The sequence below is a fragment of the Leptonychotes weddellii genome, chromosome 7, assembly GCF_054177405.1.
Source record: "Leptonychotes weddellii isolate Sample4059 chromosome 7, ASM5417740v2, whole genome shotgun sequence".
NCBI classification, from domain to species: Eukaryota; Metazoa; Chordata; class Mammalia; order Carnivora; family Phocidae; genus Leptonychotes; species Leptonychotes weddellii.
In genome coordinates, this window is record NC_138375.1 from 87589274 (window position 1) to 87609724 (window position 20451).

Genomic DNA, 20451 nt, shown 5'->3' on the forward strand with positions numbered 1-20451 from the left:
CCAGAAGTAGAAGAGGGATGTCCAATTCCCTGTCTACAAATGCAGGATTGCAAGGTGATTGAGGGGCAGCACGTGCGTTCGAGGCCAGACGGCTGGGCTCCGGCCCCATGGTGGCCTGGGCAGGTCAGCCTGGGTTAGAGGCACGGGCAGTTGGACAGAATGAAGAGCCATCTGGGTAGGAGATAAGATTTTGGAGCCTAGGATACCCAGAGGAGTGTTGAGAATTGAACTCTAAAACATTTTAGAGATGAACAGAGAAAGAAGAAAAAGCCAAGGCGGCTAAAAAGCAGTGTCAGGTAGAAATAAGAACCAGCCCTGATCGAGCACTCTCTCTGTGCCAGGCATTGTGCTTAAGTGCTTTGCATGCATGTCCTCATTTAGAGACTGAAAAGGAGGAAGACGTCATAAGGAGAAGAAAATTTCAAGATGACAGCCACGCCCCCCTCCCTGGATCATCTCTGTCACACGTTATCTGTCCTGTTCATCCTGTCCTTTAGAGCCCAGCTCAGTGAGCACTGCTTTCCTGATCCTTCCAGGCAGTTTGTATCTCCTCTGGAATCACCTGGCACTTTGTACATTTTATTCACTCAGCCCACAAATGTTTATTCCCCTGTTTAGAGTTTATGGTGTTTAATGACATTATTTTATTATTATCTTCTGGACTCTAGTTTATTCATTCTAAAGACTTAGGATCTAGCACGTGGAGTGATCACCAAAATAAATATTTATTTAATAGGCAAATGAATCAGCAATATAAAATAGTACATTTATTCAAGATTCAGTTTGAACCAAAGTATGAGAAGCTCTCTCGACAACACGTTTCGGATAGATCCTGCTACACTTCCTGGGACAGTCGGGGACTGAGGATTCACTGAATGCTGGTTTCCTGTTGTTTGGGTTTCCAGTGCCCCATTGACACTCGGATGCTAGATACTAACCCACTGTTGGAGTTCCCTCTAACCCAGGCACACACACTCTCTGAATACTCATTATGCATAATTCAATAATGATTAACATTTGAACTCTGTCTAGGCTGAGCAAGCCACATCAAAGCTCCTTTTTCATTAGGACTTTTAAAATATCAAATATGGACTGAATGAATAAGTGTTGGAGAAACTGACTTTGTAAACTGACAATTGTAAGCCCAGATTCATTTGAAATATGTCATGTGGAGGGCATATGTAAAAATTATGAGCATTTTGATTTTTCCCTTGTAGGTAATAAATAACATCTGTGATATTCCTCCTCACCTTTTTCTGATTAGCTTTATGTCTGGCATATTTTCCCCAACACTCCTGTTTCGTGTTGCAAGGATTTCGCCAGGGAGAGACAGGATCCTAAAGTAGTGTGGGTGTAACAGAAGACTTGCAGCAATCAAGTGTAAGCCCAGAAATAAGGGGCAGGATGAGTTTGGTGGCGAACCTTTAAGGCTCCTCAGGCCTCTCCATGTTACCTTTCCCGGGGGGCGCACAAGAGCTGCATAGGCCCTAAGGATGGGAGTACCCCTGAAGGGCAAACAGCACGTGGCCCACAAGCCAGCTCCACCGCACTCCAGGGCTGGCGTGGCTCCCTAGGGCCCCTCGCTCCGCACCTGTGCCCACGTGGGGGCATCCTGCAGAGCGGCCTGCGCCACTGGCTTTCACCCCGGGGTCCGTGGAGCCCGAGGGGTCCTCTGGGAACTGCTGACAGCGAATCCAGGTGGAGGTTGGACAACTCTGCTTTTAGCTGTTTTGTATGATGAGCAGCTGCATACCGTTTGTTTGGAGGGAAGCGCCGTGTCAAGACGGTTGCCAGCGTAGTAGGGGCTGCTGCTGAAGATGGGGGTTTCGGGTCACTGAAGCTGACAGACAGCCAGGCAGCCAGTGTTGGGCAGGCTGAGCCTGCCAGGAGGCCAGTGCTGAGCTTGCCGGGCTCAGGGAGCTGTAGTTAAGTCCTGAGGTGACTGTGGGCATGTCGGCTGAGCCCAGTGGACCGCCAGAATTGGGAATCCCTGCTCTTTCACCCTGTTTTCACAATGTTAACCAGACATCTCGTTTAGCATACATAACTTAGGTGGTATTGCCATGTTGTTTTTTTCCACACAGTTTTCTTTTTTCATTCATTTTAAAACCACTTTATTATTTTTTTAAAGATTTTTATTTTTTTGAAAGAGAGAGAGAGAGTGCACGTGCATGCACAGGGGCAGAGACAGAGGGAGAGGGAGAGGGACAAGCAGACTCCACACTGAGCACAGAGCCTGACTCGGGGCTCGATCTCATGACCCTGAGATCATGACCTGAGCCGAAATCAAGAGTCAGATGCTGAACTGACTAAGCTGCCCACATGCTCTTTCCTGAGACAAACCACTCTATTAAGATATGATTGACATACAGAAAGCTGTGCATATTTAATATTTACAACTTGATGAGTTTTGAGACCATTGCCACAATCTGTGTCATATACAAACTCCAGAAGTTTCCTTACACCCTGTTATTATTATTTTCTTATGTGTATATGTGTATATAGGTGTGATAAGAACACTTAACATAAGATCTATCCTCTTAGCAAGTTTTTAAAGACACAATATAATATTAACTGTGGTCACTGTGCTCTACAGTAGAATTCTAGGACTTATTCATCTTACATAACTGAAACTCTGTGCCCTTTCACTACCCCATTTCCCCGTTCCCTCGTCCCCACGGTTTTCTAATAATATCTCGTTCCTGTGGTAGCTGGTCCAGGTTTCACGGTTGTTACAGGTTTGGGCAGCTGACCATACCTTGATTTTGATGGCTGTCAATCAAAGGCCATAGGTTGAACCTAAATTGAAGTGATTTATTTCAATTGGTCAATTAGTTTATCCATGTACCCAGTCGTATGGCAACTGCTGTGGGAATTCAAGAGACTTGTGTTTTTATACTTACAATGAATGCAGAGAACGCTCACCACCCCAGGATCTCATTCCATCCTCACAATTGTCCTGTGAGGTAGGCATTATTTTTCTCCTCATTTTACATATAGGAAAACAGGAATTCAGAGTGGCTAAATGACTTAATGGATTATTCATTCTAAAGGCTATTAAAATTCACAGTGGTTTCTCAGGGTTCCTTCTCAGAACTAGCGAGTAATAATAATAGTATAAGGAATGCTGCTGGTAAATTCCTAACCATTCTGTAAACCCCAGCTTGCAAGCTGCCGGAGCCATACCTATGGCCAGTAGGGGCTGTTTCCATCTCTGAAAATTGAGTAAAAGTTTCAGTAAAGCATCAGCTCAGAGTGTGGGGTTCTAGCTATTGTTTTCTTGGGAACTATTTTTAGAGAAAAACTTGTATTTTTAGATCTAGAATGACTTTCAAAACAAGAGTCAAGGCAACAATGAACACATTTGCATCTGGGTACATAAGTCCTTACCAGACAGCGAGATGAGAGGCAGCTGTGGCCTGAGCCCACAGTTTTCAGGACGTGTCAAGCCATGAGCAGACTAGAGATCTGACCCACATGTGCGCCCAGAGCGCCCATCCAGATGGAGCCCAAATGCGCTGAGGGGGACGTTCAGGCCATGGGCAGTGGAGCTCAGACCAGCTGACACAGTAAGGACCTCAGTGACTTGAACTGCCCTTTGATTTGGGGCTCCTTTGAACTTTTCTTGGATTGAGCCATGAGGAAACTGGCCAGCCAGTCAAATGTTGAGCATAAACAAAACTTTGGTGTTTTAATAACGAGGCACATTTGGCTCATGTAATAAACTAACACATTTGCCTGTTCATTAAAAAAGACAACCTGACAGGATTCCATATTTAAAAATACCTTGGGGGCGCCTGGGTGGCTCAGTTGTAAAGCGTCTGCCTTCGGCTCAGGTCATGATCCCGGGGTCCTGGGATCGAGCCCCGTGTCGGGCTCCCTGCTCTGCGGGAAGCCTGCTTCTCCCTCTCCCACTCCCCCTGCTTGTGTTCCCTCTCTCGCTGTATCTCTCTCTGTCAAATAAATAAATAAAAAAAAAATCTTTAAAAAAAAATATATACCTTGATCACCAAATATCTGGGAAAGCTGGGGTTTTCCCCACTTAGCCCAAGTGAGTACGTTTTGCTCAAAGTACAAGTGCATATGCTGTAAAAGTCCAAAGACGGCCTCCCAGCATCAAGAGAATAAAATGGGTCATTAGAGGTAGAATAAACTTTTAGGCTGGTCTTTGTAAATTATAAACATGATCAAAAACAGAAAGGGCTCAGTAGAAATGAAGGACAGCCCATGCAGCAGGGCAGAAAAGGGACTAAAGCCTAAAGTAGCAAATTAAAGCTTCACTATTAATGCTTTCTCCCCCTAACCCTGTTCAAACTCCAGGACATATGTGTAGGGGAGCAAATATAGGTCCTCTCCAGACCTAGACTGGAGGCGTGGTTTGTTTGGTTAGGATTTTAGCTTAGGGTGTCTTTTTTTTTTTTTTTTTCTGGTATAATAATGACTTCTGCCTACTTTTCTCCTCTTTATAAGGTCTTCAGTAAAAGAGGATATAAAAGAAAAAAACCTATCTTATATTGGTAATAGCTACCATTTGGTGACCATCTTTACTAGCCATTATTACCTATTTCATAGAGTTCTTGCAAGGATTAAATGAGTTAATATACATAGAACACTTAACACAGCATTCTGTAAGCATGTAGTGAGTGCTTCTAAGTATGAGCATTATTACCTTTAATGTTGACAATGGTAATACAACATACCAGATACTGTGCTAAGCACTGGATATGCCTTCTCTCACCTGCTATTACTATATTACCTTTATATAGTAAACTGAGGCATGGGGAGTTAGGAGAGTTGCCCAAGATTGCACAACTCGTATGAAAACCATTTATTGTGCATTTACTATCTGCCGGATGTAGTGCTAATGAGCGTTTCCAGTGTATCCACACATTTAGGCCACACAACAGTCCTGTGAAATAGATGATATTATCCTCATTTTGCAGATGAGGGAATGTAGGTCTAGGGAGATCAGCTAACCCCTAAGCTCACACAGCCAGTGAATAATGGAGCTGAGATTTGAAGCCAAGCAATCCTGCTCCAGAAGGGCCCGCTGTGTCCTGCCATGCGCTGTGGCCTTCTGGGAGACGGGTGGTCAGGGGCCTCACTGCAATCACAGGCCCTCTCCTCCTCCTGATTATCATCCCTTGCTGTACTTTCCTCAGACTCACAACATTAACTCTTCCCAAGCCGCATTCTCCAGCCACACCCAACGCATACTTGAACAACATCCCAGAGAAGAAGAGACCCAGACCATCCCCTTCACCCGTGTGCACTGATGCCTGGGACTCCTCCCTACCCTGCCTTATTTTGTCTAGCCATGAAAACTTTGTTTTCTACGAACTTTCCTCTTATTTGCAAGTCAGCTAACATGTTTATTTTATTTAAGCCTTGTACAGTTAAAAGCCTCAAGGGTTATACATCAAAATGTTAACAGCAGCTAATAAATTTAGAGATAGTTTAAATTTTCCTGTTCATACGTTTTTGTGTTTCCAACTTACATACAAGAAACATAGAAATTACGTAGAAAAATAATGTATTTTATAAAATAGAGTCCTAGGCTGTATTGGACGGTGTTTCCAAAGAGTGATGAGGATGCATTCATTGTACAGTCAAGAGAACAAGGTTGCCTTTCATGAACACCAGAAGATCAGAAGTATCCCCTGGCACTGTTCAGTCCCTTTCCCATTGGATGAGTCCATCACCCACCACTAATTAGTATCTTTCCAATTGTCATTTAGCTGCAGACCCTTTTTTCAAACAAAAATGTGGAGAAGTATAATATATTTAGCAAACACTACAAATTCTTCCTTAAGGGTTAACCAACACTGAGGGAAATGAAGACAGGGAACTGGACCCTGCCCCTAACTCACTATCCCATCTAAAGACAACTCCTGAGGTGCTTCTGGAACCCCTTCTGGCTCTGGAGAACACATTCTCCACTGAAAACCATGGACCCACCTCATTCTAGAAGCCGAGCTCCTTCAGGTTTCCAGAGGTTGCTCAGATAAGGAGCTCTAGAAGTTTACTACAGATTATGTAAGATAATGATTTCCTTCATTTGCCCGAAAATGTTTTGCTCATCCCCTTTTTTATATCCAACAACAGTACCATGACTGGTCCATCTTATAACTGAGTATGTCTGTCTGGCCAGAAAGCTCTATCTCAGAGGTGGCTGTCAGCTCCAAAGGAAAGGAGAAAGATTTTTTATGTTGTTCTTCTCTTTGAACCCCTAATTTCTGCCCAGAGGTTAGCAAATCCAGTGTCCTTTTCTCCTCTGTCCAACAGCTTGCATGACTCTCGGAATATGCTAAGAACCATTGAAGTTTACACTCTAAAGGGGTGAATTGTGTCATATGTGAATTATATCTTAATAAAGGTCTTAGAAAAAGAAGTTTAATTTTAAAAAATACTTAAATTCCTCTTGTGCCTCCCTGTTGATGAGAAGAAAAGGGACAGTTCCTCAGGCTGGCTTTTCACCCTTCCTGAGGCTGTTTCACGCCTGTACCAGCCACGTGGCCTAAGCCTCCAGCAGCACTTGCCTCCCTGTCCTTCAGAGGCTCTCCATCACTGAGACTGCTTCTCTTATTCTTCGGGCTCAAAGTACCTTCTTCACCTTCTGTTGGTCCAATTTGCAGTCATCTGCTGTTGCAGCAGTGCTCGTCATTGATGTGCCTGGGCACTGGGTAAGGCCTCGGGGTTATAGGGCTAAATCAGACCCAGGCCGTACCTTACATTGTGTTATGCTGGAAGAGGGGTGGAGTGGTGGATAACAAAAACGTGCATCCTTCAGGTCCTGCCTAAAGTCCTGCTTTCTTCATCTATCTTCCTGTGTGCCTCAGCCTGTATCGACTTCTTCCTACTGTGATCTTTTATAATATTTACTGTCTGACCTTAATGATATTCTTCCTGATGTTGTTTATTCAACCACTTTATATGAAATATCTTCCTAATTCATTTGTATGATTGCAAATACACAGCTCCCTTGCATATGGTTTTCTATTGCAGCGGTAACAAATTATCACAAAGTTTGTGGCTTAAAAGAACACAGACGTATTGTCTGACAGTTTTGTTGGTCAAAAGTGCAATATGGGTCTCACAGGGCTAAGGTCAAGGTTTCAGAAGTGCTATATTCCCTTCCATAGGGTCTAGTACAGAATCCATTTCCTTTGCCTTTTCCAGGCTCTGGGGCCTCTCACATTCCTTAGCTCATGGCCCCTCCTCCACCTGCAAAGTCAGCAACACTGCCTCTCAGACCCATCTCCCTCTGACCAAAGTCAGGAAAGAGTCCCTGCTTTTATGGACTCATGGTTAGACTGGGCCCACTCCAATAATAGGAGATAACCTCCACATTTCAGGTCCTTACCCTTAGACATATGTGCAAAGTTTCTTTTGCCTCTCTAAGGTAACATACCACAGGTTCCAGGGAAGTTAGGACATGGACATCTTTGGGAGTCACTATCTTGCCTTTCACCCTGTTTTATACTTCTTTGTATTGCATATGAGATGGATGGAAAAAGAAAATATGCAAACACTAACAACAATGACGACAGCTAATAATCTGTACATCACAGTAGACTAAAGGGGGAAGGAGTTGTTGGAAATAAAGAGAGGCTTCTCAAAATTATAAAAGGAGGAATCAGCCAGAAAATTATAATGTTTCCAAATGGGTAAGCACTTAATAATATAGTCTCAAAAAATAACTAAGCTTGGAGGAGGAATAAACAAATTCTCAGTCGCAGTAAGAAATTTTCTACATAATTCTCTCAGTAACTATTAGAACAAGCAAACAAACCAAAAAGTCAGTACAGATGTAAAACATTTGAACAGCATAGTTAACAAATTATGATATATATGGATCACTGCACCTAACAACTTGAGAATACATGTTTTGTTTTGTTTTTTTTAAGTGAGAATGGAACATTATACAGTTGACCACATACTGGGCCATAAAGCAAGTGGAAACACATTTCAAAGGATTTAAATCATATACTATACATCTGACATGACCCTAAAGTTAGAAGTTTATTTTTTAAAAATCCATGGATCTATTTTCTAATCGTAATGGAATTAAACTGGAATTAGTAACAAAAGGATAACAGGAAATTCTCAAATGTTTGGACATTAAGAGATACACTTTTGAACAATCCATGAGTCAGAAAGGCAATTATAATGAAAATTTGAAAATATTTTGATCTGAATAACAAAGATGCATATTTAAAGCTTACATGATAAAAATAAATTGGTGCTTGGATGAAAATTTATAGTATTAAATGTATATATCAGAAATGAAAAAGTACTGAAAATTAATTACTTAGGAAGCTATAAATACAAGAGCAAATTAAGGGGTGCCTGGGTGGCTCAGTCAGTTAAGCATCTGACTCTTGATTTCAGCTCAGGTCATGATCTCAGGGTCATGAGATCGAGCCCCAAGTTGGGTTCTGTGCTGGTGTGGAGACTGCTCAAGATTCTCTCTCCTTGCTCCTTCTCTCTACCCACTACGTCCTCTCTCTCAAAAAAAGAAGAGCAAATTAAGCCAAAAGGAAACAGAGGGAAGGAAATAATAAAGAGAAGAGGCAAATTTATGAAATAGAAAACAAACATACTACAGAGAGGGACTACTAGGTAAAATGTTGGTTTGAAAAGACTAATAAAATCAATTAACCTTTAACAAAATTTATCATGGGAAAAAAAGTGGAAAATACACACTGCCAGTATCAGGAATGAAAAGATATTACTACAGGGCGCCTGGGTGGCTCAGTTGGTTGAGCGACTGCCTTCGGCTCAGGTCGTGATCCTGGAGTCCCTGGATCGAGTCCCGCATCGGGCTCCCTGCTCGGCGGGGGGCCTGCTTCTCCCTCTGACCCTCCCCCCTCTCATGTGCTCTCTCTCTCTCATTCTCTCTGTCTCAAATGAATAAAAAAAAAAAAAAAAAATCTTTAAAAAAAAAAAAAAAAGATATTACTACAGATGCTACAGACATTAAAAAGATAATACAGAGATAAAAATTTGTATGAACTAAACAAATTCCCAATACACCTTACCAAACTAAGAAAAAGAGAAATAGAGGATCTGAAGAGTTTTATATCTGTTAAAGAAATTAAATTAATAAATAACCTGCCCACAAAGAAAATTCTAGGCCCCCATTGTTTTACAAATGAACTCCTACAAATATTTAGGAAGTAACATCCATCTTACACAAACTCTTCAGGGAACACGTCCAGTTCCCTTTATAGGACCAATATAACCTTGACTCAAAAACATGACAATATTTCAAGAAAAAAATTAATAGAGCAATTTGTCTTAAGCGTAAGTGCAAAAACCCTAAAATAAATGTGAATCCAGGAAATATAATCAATCCCAAACAAAATGTGAATCCAGCAATATATAAAAATGACAAGCTTCATGATGAAAAGGGGTTTATTCCATAAATGCAGGTTGGTTTAGCATTTAAGAATCAATAAATATAATTCATTGTGTTAAAAGATAAAAGAATAATTATGATATTTTCAGACGCAGAAGAAACATGGTAAAATTTAACATCCATTTATGATTAAAAAAAACTTAGTGAATTGGGAGTAGAAAGGATCTTCTTTGATAAAGCATAGCTACAAAAATTTTATATTGACATCATACTTAACAGTAAAATATTAAAAGCTTTTCACCTGAAATCAGGAATGAGATAGAAATTCTCACTTTCATTACTTTTATTCAAATTTATACTAGAGATTTTGTCCAGTGTCATAAGGTAAGAAAAAAAAAACTAAAAGATATAAGATGGGGAGAAGCCAATGTCATTATTTGCAGGTGTCATGATAGGATGCATAGATATTCCAAGGACTCTATAAACAAAGGATTAGAATTAACAAATGAATTTTGCAAAGTCACTGGGAACAAGGTCAATATCTAAAAAAGCCAATTGTATTTTTATATGCAACATCCAGAGTATGAAATAAATTTTTATTTTTTATTATTTATTTATTTATTTATTTTTAAAGATTTTATTTATTTATTTGAGACAGAGAGAATGAGAGAGAGAGAGCACATGAGAGAGGGGGAGGGTCAGAGGCAGAAGCAGGCACCCTGCCGAGCAGGGAGCCCGATGCGGAACTCGACCCAGGGACTCCAGGATCATGACCTGAGCCGAAGGCAGTCGCTTAACCAACTGAGCCACCCAGGCGCCCTGAAATAAATTTTTAAATGTTGTTTATAATAGTATTAGAACACATTAACCAACTAGGAGTAAAACTAAGAAAAGACATATAAGACCTCTCCACAGAAAATCATAAACTGTTTTCAAGAGAACATACGGGGATCCACCACACTCATGAGTTGTAAGTCTCAATATTTTAAGACAACAATACCCCCAAATTACTCCCTGGAGTCAATATCATCATAATCAATATCCCAGCAGCTAGTTTGTGAAATTTAACAAGTTACTCCTAAAATTTATATTGAAAATGCAAAAGGCCAATAATGATGAAATCAATCTGGAAGAACAACAAGGTTGGGGACTTATACTAGCAGATAGAAGAACATATTATAAATCTACCGTAATTAAAATAGTGTAGTATTAGCATAAGGATAGACAAATAGACCAGTGGGACAGAATAGAAACTCTAGATCTCAGCTGTCCAATGCAGTAGTCACTAGTCACATGTGGCAATTTACGTTTAAATTAATTTCCTCAGTTGCACTAACTGCATTTCACATGCCCAGTAGCCACGTGTAGCAAGTGATTGCTGCAACGGACAGCACAGATAGAGAACATTTCTGTCACTAAAGAAAGTTCTATTGGACCATGCTGCTTCAGAGACAGACTCACCATAAATGGAAATAAGATGTTTGACAAAGGTGTCCCTGAAGATGAGTAGAAAAGAACAGTCTTTTCAACAGTCTTGGTCAGATGATAGCCATCTTTGAAAAATGAATCTCGAGTCCTACCTCACTTCACACACAGCAGTCAATTCCCTGTGGGTTCTGAGTCTAAATGCAAGAGGCTGTGGAACCTTCATGCAAGGGAGTAACATCCAGCAATGGAAATGAATGAAGTGCTGGGAACAGGCTGAACCTCAACACCAAGGGTGAATCTCACAAACATTATGAGATCACTTGGAGCCAGAAATAAAAAAGAACAAGCTGTATGGTTTCTGTTTACATGAAGTTCAAAAGCAGGCAGAAAGAACTCTACTGTTGGATAGCAGCTACCTTTGAAGGAGGGAGGTGACTGAAGGCTGCCCACACGGGCTTCTGAAGTCCTAGGAATGTCCTGTCTCTTGAGTGGGCTGTGTCTACAGGAGTGTCCAGTCTTCATCAGCATCTTCTGTGCACGTTTCTCTATGGGTGTTATTTAAAAATGTTTTTTAAAGCAACCCTTGGATTGACATGGAAAAAGAAAGATAATTCTTGCTGACTGAATGATTTTTAAAAATGAAGATTCTGTCTAAAATGTTTAGATAGGCAACAATTTTAAGTCTGAAAGTATCAGGTATAGGGTATGGAGAAAGGGAGATATTACTGGTAGGAGGGCCAATTAACATGTGTTGTAAAGTTGGAAAGGTGTGCACCTTGCAACCAGACAGTTTTGCTTCCAGACACAAATCCTAGAGAAACTCTCGCTCATGTGCACAAGGAGACATGGGCAACAGTGCTCACTGCAGGAGAGTTTATAATAGGGGAAAAAAAAGAATAATTGAAGTAACCAAAATGCCTAACAGAAAAATGGATAAATAAAATGTGATTTTTTTTATATAGTGAAATGTGATTTTTTTTATATAGTGAAAAAACAGTTAAAAGGACTATATGTATACACAAACATAATCACAGAGCTCTAAAAATACTGTAGTGGATGAAAAAAGCAAGTTGCAGAGTATGTTTAACATATATATCGACATTTTTAAAGTATAAAACATGTCTAGATATTATTCTTTGATGCATGCAAATGTCACTCAATTTTTAAATGGCTGCAGGATACACTGGGCACTGAAACCATGACAGCAGCAGCCTCGGGGTGGGGGGGAGGAGACCGAGATTGAGGATGGGGAAAAATTGTCACATGGAAACTGTCCCTTCGTTTTCATTGTTCTGATTCTTTTTTTTTTTTTAAGCAAGGATGACAAAATGTTAACATTCTAGGTGTTGAGTTGCAGGGTGTTAGATTATTCCTTGTAATTTTCTCTTTGTTTAATTTCTCAATAAGAAAAAAATAGAGTTGACATAATAGCACCTTCCCTCATTTAGTCTTAGACTTATTTATTGTTTAGGTATTTTATGTTCCTGTTTGTTTTAAGAAAAAAATGTATATAAATATGTTTAGCCAAGACATCTAAATTTCCTCTCTTTGTTTATGTTTGCAAAGCATACTTGTTTGATTTAACATTCTCTGGTATCGAAATGTGTCCTTTGTGCAAGCTTGTGAGGAGTAAATCATGAGGGCTCACAGTCCCACCACAGTCTGTGTATTAAGAACGCATTTCCTACGATAGACATCCTCTGCGCCTCGATCTCGGCAAGCATCCGTTTGTATTGGAGCCAAAATATCCACAAGCAGGCAGAGAAACAAGAAGTCAAAAGATCTGCTGTTTGGTGCTAATGATTTGTTGGTACGTGATTGTGAAGACTGAAGGTCTGAAACCACCGATGTTTATTGGCTCCGTCTCCAGTATGTCCCTCCAGGGTCATTTCCACAAGAATGACTAGAAGAACAGGACCCTGCCTTTTCCCCCACAAACAGTGCTTCCCGCAGGAAGCCCTGGGCAGCAGCACAGGGGGCCGGTTCTGGCAGGGAGGAGGGTCAGAATCTTTATGACAGGATGGTGGACAGATGGGCCAGCCGCCATGGTGGACGGCGGATTGTTCCTGACATAGCACACACACACATAGCTATTAGCCCTTGGGCGGGTGGTCTGGCAACCTTTGGAAATACACCCAAGGTGATTTGCTATGACCATGTTTGAAAAGTTGACAGGTAAATGTGCACTGAAAACAGACTAGATATTTTATAGTTAGGCCCTAAATCGAGGCTTTTAAACATGCACAGGTATGACTGAGGGGGGGACCTCCATACCTTGTCCTCACAGATAGACCAGGTCTTTTTTTTTTTTTTTAAGATTTTATTTATTTATTAGAGAGAGAGCACAGCGGGGTGAAGGGCAGAGGGCGAGGGAGAAGCAGACTCCCCACTGAGCAGGGAGCCCAACGGGGCTCAATTCCAAGACCCTGGGATCGTGACCTGAGCTGAAGGCAGACGCTTAACCGAATGAGCCACCCAGGCGCCCCCTCCACCAGGGTGTTTAACTAGAGTAGGACTCAGGTCTCGCTTGCTGCACCTTATTCACTCTTCACAAGCAGGCCACAGAGGGAGTTATCCAAAAGAAGGAACTGAGCATGCTCATTTCAGATCTTTTGTCTGTCTAATTTTGGGGCCAGCCTGCCCCCAGGATATATGTAAGCACTCAGGTCTGCTCTCAGCTCTGAGGTAGCCCAGTGGGTGTCCAGCAAGATCAGTGATGGGTGGCTTAGTCTTTCTAAGTCAAGGGTCAGTTAGTAGAAAGGCCTCTCTGCCACAGATCTGAAGCTATCTTCTCTCCAATCAACTTTATCAGTAACAAAGGCAATATTTTTAGCTCCAGCCGTCTGGTCTCCACCTTTCAATTGGTTCCAAATTCAAGAAGGTGGGGGAGTAGGTACTATTAATTGCTCCCCTCAAAAACCTAATAGTCAATTAGTATAAGATCCCAAGATGATAAATTAAGGTAACCCAAGAATTTGTATACCAATTCATTCTTACACCCATAATTATCCTGTTTGAATAGTTAACTGAACATTTCTCAGTTACTTTTAGATTTCATCAGTGTGGTGAAACAAATAAATATAGTACTATTGATCGTGGCATGATTGAACTCTCATAGCTTGACAGAGACTCCATTAAAATGTATATGTTATAATCTATTTCATTATCTACATAGGGATAAGTATATATATAGAGAGAAAATGTATCCATCTAATCTGATCATTTAACAGCAGAAAGAAAAGAGGCACACACAGAAAACAACCTACCCTGCTATAAGAGAACACTGTTCTACATAGGGCCAGATGTACGTTGGCAGAACAGTGATTTTAAGGATGAATTAGTGTTCTAACCTCGTTGGGATTCCCTTTATATTTGTGGTGGTTTATGACTGATGTTTAATGGAACTATAGCTTTCTGTTTATATTTAATAGAAGACTCATTTCTGTGGTGGGATACACATTTACACTCCAGAGTTGAATAAAAGCTACCGTTCTACAAGGAGGATATTAAATGTTGATTTATAATGACACATTTCAATAACAGTGACCTAATGCTTCCACACTGTTTCTTCCCAGGTCCTGGGAAGAGCCTGGCTCCAGCAAAGGATGATTCTTCTCGTCCAGAACATTTCTCCTTCAACACATCTCTCCATGCTGCAATTAGACACAGGAATTGGAAACTTCTCACCGGCTACCCAGGTAGAATGCTGAGCATTTCCCCCCAGAACAGCGAGGAAAATTTTACCAAAGTGACAACTGCCTTTTGCAGAACATACCTCTGGGGCTGCTGAATGAGGAATGGTTTGATCTCCTGTCCTGACAAAAGAAGACTGAGAATTAACTGTAGGTGGGGGGTGAAAGGAAGCAGTGTCACTCTAATGTGTCATGGAAAATAAGGATTTCAGAGATGTGTGGCTGCCGAGCACAGCACGTCTAGCTAGCAAGGAGAATCTCTGAAAGCTCCATCCTCAACCAATTGCGTAGCTGAAGGAGGTGGTTGCTTCCCCTGAGCACATTCTCTAAAAATAACGTCTTTTACATACTTTTAAAATGTGGGGTGTGATGGCTAAGACTGTGATGCCGTTAAGCAGTGTTTATAATGATGACATTCTTGGCATTTGTGGCCAGACAATTCTTTGTCTGGTAGTGTCCCGTGTATTGCAAGATATCTTAGCTTCCCCAGCCCATGAGCACGGTATGCCAGGAGCAGCTCCCCTAAGTCACTCGGACAACTGAAAATTCCCCCGCCCCACCCGCACGCACGCACGCACTTTCCTGGAAGCCCCTGGTTGTGAAGCCCTGAACCATGTCTAGTTAAAGCACCGGAAGTCAGAGACCGAGATAGATGTCGGTACAGCATCAAGGGCCGCGTGTTTGTCATGTGTGCCTGCCCACGTCCCCACTCAGCCCTCTCCCCCAGTCTCCTTACTTGAAGTGCGAACCTGCCTATGATGCTTCTCCCCCAGTAAACTCTTGCAATTCTTTGCCAGGCTGTGGTTGCTGGTTTCCTCCACCGTCTCAAAACAATGTTTCTGTGATACCCTCATCGGACCCACCGACCAAGACCCTCTGGCTCTTTGATATTGACCAGGACCCGGAAGAAAGACACGACCTGTCAAGAGAGCATCCCCATATTGTCAGGCAGCTCCTTTCCCGCCTGCAGTTCTACCACAAACACTCGGTGCCCGTGCACTTCCCGGCGCAGGACCCGCGCTGTGACCCCAAGGGCACTGGGGCCTGGGGCCCGTGGATGTAGGACTTCTGCAGCCCTGGGGAGCCAGACCACCTTTCTGTTACAAGTTGGACTTCAGGCTTTTACTCCTGTACCTCTCGTCTCATTTGCTCTCCCAGCCTGGGTTCCCCTGGCCCTTCTCTTGTTCCTCAACCACGCTGAGGTGTCTCATTGCAACCCCCAGCGCATTTAAAAGCTGATAAAACCTGGAACACTCCTGTTGTTGGCCAGGGTGTGTGTCTAGGGGAGAGGGTGGCTGAGTTCAATCTCTTGCTCCTGAGCCGTGGGACAGCTAGGAACTTGACTTGGAATAGGAGGTTCTCACTGAGTCCTGGAGGCTGGAACAGCTGGCTCTTTTTGCCTCACAAGTCAGATGTTAGATCTCCCTCTGCCAATAGCTGGGTTTTATTGGAGTGCCTCATGTTTCTTGTAACAAATGTAGGGAGCAGACTGTTTTTAATGGTTCTGTTGGCCAGGGGATCTCCCTGTCTGTGAGCTATCATGTTCAGGCATTCCATGTGAATAACCCCCCTTGGTTCACCCCTCACTTACTCACCCTGTCACTCATCTCATCATGGAGCATAAGGCCCATTTCATAGTTACGGTCAGCATGGCAATATGCCTGCTTCTTGGTTTTGGTTATTACAGTAAAGAAATGTGTTTTTATCCCCAGTTTTTTGTTTTTTTTTTTTCCCCAGCCACTGCTCATTTTGTCTAGACTTCCTGCTACCCCCCTCCCCTGTGGTTCTTTTCCTAACCTCCTTTTGACTCAGGCATCCTGTGCCTGGGAAGGCTGCTTCGCCTCTCCACTCTGAGCACCACTGGTTTTTGGAAGACTGCTGTGCTCTATCTTCCTTTTGCCTCTAACACTGAAGCTAGAGCCCTGCCCAGAGAAGGTGGTCAGGTCTGGCTCTGCAGGCCTGCTCGTGGTGGACAAGAAGTGGCCGAGTGGGTGATGCTCAGGTCTGTGTCATCTGTTTGGTGAAGACTTTTCTAAGTTGCAGAGTTTATTTTCATGATCGTGGCTTTGTCTCGTAATGTATTATGAGTTGCATGCTATTCCCTAGCAATTAAGAGAAACCCCAGGAAACAATAATTTTGTCTTGGGATGATGGAAGTGGGCAGTTTGAAAGGAAATGGCCAGCATCTGAGATATTGGGCCTCAGTAAAGCAAAGGAGACCACATCCACGTTTCCCTTATTTTCACTTTTACTGCTTGTGTTGAGGTTCTGGGGTGGGGGAAAGAGGATGCGCAGTTTGACCCTCCAGCCCTTTCGCAGTCCCACTGAGGTCCTACTAATGTGGATCTGTCCAGATTAGCTCTCAAGAGTGTCAGACTCAGAGAGCTATGTGCAAAAACTATACTCTTTTTCCCAAGAGCTCCACTGTTTTGTTCACTGCTCGTCACCAATGCCTGGATCAGTGCCTGTTACAAAGAAGGCAGTCAGTACTTTTTTTTTTTTTAACGAATGAATGGACAATTGAACAAAAGAGAAAGTCGCACACCATGCAAGTGCAGTGAGCTAAACACATCCTCCAACTGTTGCTTTTCTGTTCTCAAGCTGCCCTCCTGGGGTAGGAACAGAGTCTGCCTATCTGGATGGTCACAGATACTCCATAGTGAAGCCATAATGTCCTCTCCAGGTGAGAAAAGGGGAAACACGCCTGCCAAAGATACTCTTTTGGCAATAATCCTTCATTCTCTTGTTTGTAGGACACTAGAAACTAAAGCCAGCCAACAATGTGCTATAGGTCCTTGTGTAACCATCCTTCAATTCAGTAGCAATATTTTCTGGTCGCCTCTAATATGTATTGTATTAAAATAAGATGATTGGAAGGAAATGGTGCTAGAACTAAAGACACCTATTATCAACCTCTACCCCACTCCTGGGGTGGCAACCGGTCAAAATGCCATCACCTACCACCCGCACACCTGTGGCAGATACTATGAACGAACTGAGCCCAGATGTTCCTCTGGATCCTTCTAATCCCAGTGTCTATTAATACCAGAAGACTAGAGGCCATCACTACGTGACACCCATTCGCCCTCCCTGCTGTGCTCCCGGGGCCACCCCAGTTCTGTTGGTGGCCAAGTACAACGTGGATGTTCTGCACTCAGTGGATTTAAAGGGAGTTGTAAAAACTACTTGTTGTAAAACTTTTATTTGATATTTTATTTTATCCATAATAGAATATATCCCATTAGTTTTCTTTATTCTGTATAAGGATGTGAACAGATTCATATTAATGTTGTTTCTCTCCAAATTTGCTCACCTTTAAAGAAAAGTTTCATTGATTTAATGGTTTTTCTTTGTTACTACATGATTGTTCCAGATCTGGGGAATAAAAAGTTACTTTATTCTTTAAAATGTGTCAGTGGGGAGTTTCCATTTGAGTGATGAAAAGTTCTGAAACTGGACAGTGGTGGTGTTGACACAACATGCCTCTGAATTGTATACTTTAGAATGGTTAAAATGATAACTTTTATGTGGTTTTGCCACAATTTTTTAACGTGTTGGCCCATTTTATGGTATGTAAATTACATCTCAGTAAAACTGTTAAATAAATAAACGTAGCAAAAATATCAGAACTGAAAAAAACATGCCAGTCATTTGCCCCAAGAGTGCAAACTATAAAATAAGTTATTGGAGGGAGGTCAGGAGAGGGTAGGAGTGAATATAAAGTGAGAATAAGAGAGTGTGTTTGTTCCTTATTGCTGTATAACAAATTACCGCCCAACTTAGCAGCATAAAACAATAAACATTTATTACTTCCCACTCTCTAGGGGGGTCAGGGCTCTAGGAGTGGCTTAGCTGGGTGCTTCTGGCTCAGGGCCTCTCATGAGATTAGAGTCAAGCAGCTGGCCTGGGCTGCAGTCATCTGAAGGCTTGTCCGGGGCCAGCGGATCCCCTTCTAAGATGACTCAGTCACAAGGCTCTTGGTTGGAGGCCTGTGTCCCCCGCCCTGTGGGCTTCCCCACAGGCTGCTTGAATAGCCTCACACATGGCAGGCAACCTCCAGCGGAGCAAGTCGTCGGGAGAGACACAGAGCAAGAGGAGGCTCCCGTGTGCCTTAATGACTCCACCTCCAAAGGGCTGCCGTGTCACTTCTACCTTTTTGTGCTTCCTTAAAAATGAGTTACAAAGTCCAACCTTTACACAAGTGAGGAGAATTAGGTCCTGCCTTTTGAATGCAGTGTCAGATATGTGGACATATTTGATACCACCATGGACAACAGAGGAGAACAGGCAAATGGAGCCCCCTGGGGAATAGATTGTCTGATCAATACCACATGCATTTATCAAATTCTGGTAGTTGAAGACAGATGGGAGAAAAAGCATTCAACTTTGCTATTTAGTGGTTAGAAGGACCATGGACTAATTGTTTAACCTTAATCTACGCCTCGGGGTTTTTTACTGGTAGGATGATGGGTGGGTTGAACTGAGTAGATCCGTTTTGCCCAGAACAATGCCTGACACATAGTATATATTAAATAGATGGTGGTTGACTGACTCTCAGAGGACTGAATTCCAGTGTAAGAATGTGAAATAAAACTGTGCCGGGGCACCTGGGTAGCTCAGTCAGTCAAGCACCCAACTCTTGAATGTGGCTCAGGTCATGATCTCAGAGTTGTCAGATCAAGCCCTATGTCGGGCTCTGCACTCAGCAAGAAGTCTGCTTGAGATTCTTTCTCTCTCCCTCTGCCCCTCCCCGCCGCCAACTCTCTCAAATAAATCTTAAAAAAAAAAAAAACTGTGCTAAAAATAGCCTGAGACTGTGCTCCATCTTGAAAAACATTCGTTTCCTGAAAATATGATTTAAAAAACTAATTTTTTGAATGCTTACTATATTCCAAGTATTGTACAAGGCGCTTTAAAAGAATTATCTTATTGCCCAAGGAAAATAAAGGCAATTTTCATCTTAAGAAAAAAATAAAAGAATTATCTCATTTAATATAATTTTAAACTAACCAGAGGTAATGTTTATAAAATTTGTTCAATCTTAGTTATAAAAGACATACTTGGTTTTCACCCCCTTACATTTTAAAAATATCCAATCTTTATGCAAACATATAATTACTTAAATCAAGAAAATAAGAAGAGGGGCGCCTGGGTGGCTCCGTTGTTAAGCATCTGCCTTTGGCTCAGGTCATGATCCCAGGGTCCTGGGATCAAGCCCCACATCGGGCTCCCGGCTCAGCAGGAAGCCTGCTTCTCCCTCTCCCACTCCCCCTGCTTGTGTTCCCTCTCTTGCTGTGTCTCTCTTTGTCAGATGAATGAATAAAATCTTAAATAAATAAATAAATAAATAAAAGAATTATTTTGTCTTTTTAAGAAGTTCACCAGAGAAATAACCGAAGTGTCAATCAACAAACAAATGGATAAACAAAATCTATCTACACAATGGAATTCAGCCATAAAAAAAGTGGAGTTCTGATACATGCTACAACGTGGATGAACCTTGAAAATATTAAACTACAAAGCCAGACACAAAAGGGTAGATATTATGTGATTCCACTTACGTGAAATACCAAGAATAGACAAATTAACAGAGACAGAAAGTAGATTAGAGGTTACCAGGGGCTGAGGGGAAGGAAGAACGGGAGCTATTACTCAATGGATAAGAGTTTCTTTTGGGGTGATGAAAACATTTTAGAAATAGTGGTGATGATTGCACAATAGTGTAATTTTTTAAAAAGATTTTATTTATTTATTTGAGAGAGAGTGAGAGAGAGCATGAGAGGGGAGAGGGTCAGAGGGAGAAGCAGACTCCCCACTGAGCAAGGAGCCTGACGCGGGACTCGATCCTGGGACTCCAGGATCATGACCTGAGCTGAAGGCAGTCACTTAACCAACTGAGCCACCCAGGCGCCCAGTGTAACTGTAATTAATGCCGTTAAATCATACACTTAAAGTTGGTTAAAATGGCAA

General features: G+C 42.1%; 1 protein-coding gene across 1 annotated transcript in view; it reads left to right on the forward strand.

Moving 5' to 3' along the window:
• ARSB (arylsulfatase B) overlaps positions 1 to 17889 on the forward strand; it is a 165753-nt gene extending 147864 nt beyond the window's left edge. Inside the window, exons 7-8 of the mRNA XM_081826682.1 lie at positions 14365 to 14487; positions 15279 to 17889. Coding sequence (XP_081682808.1) covers positions 14365 to 14487; positions 15279 to 15544 — 389 coding nt within the window. The 3' untranslated portion in view covers positions 15545 to 17889. The remainder of the gene's footprint in view (positions 1 to 14364; positions 14488 to 15278) is intronic.
• The last annotated feature ends 2562 nt before the right edge of the window (positions 17890 to 20451 follow it).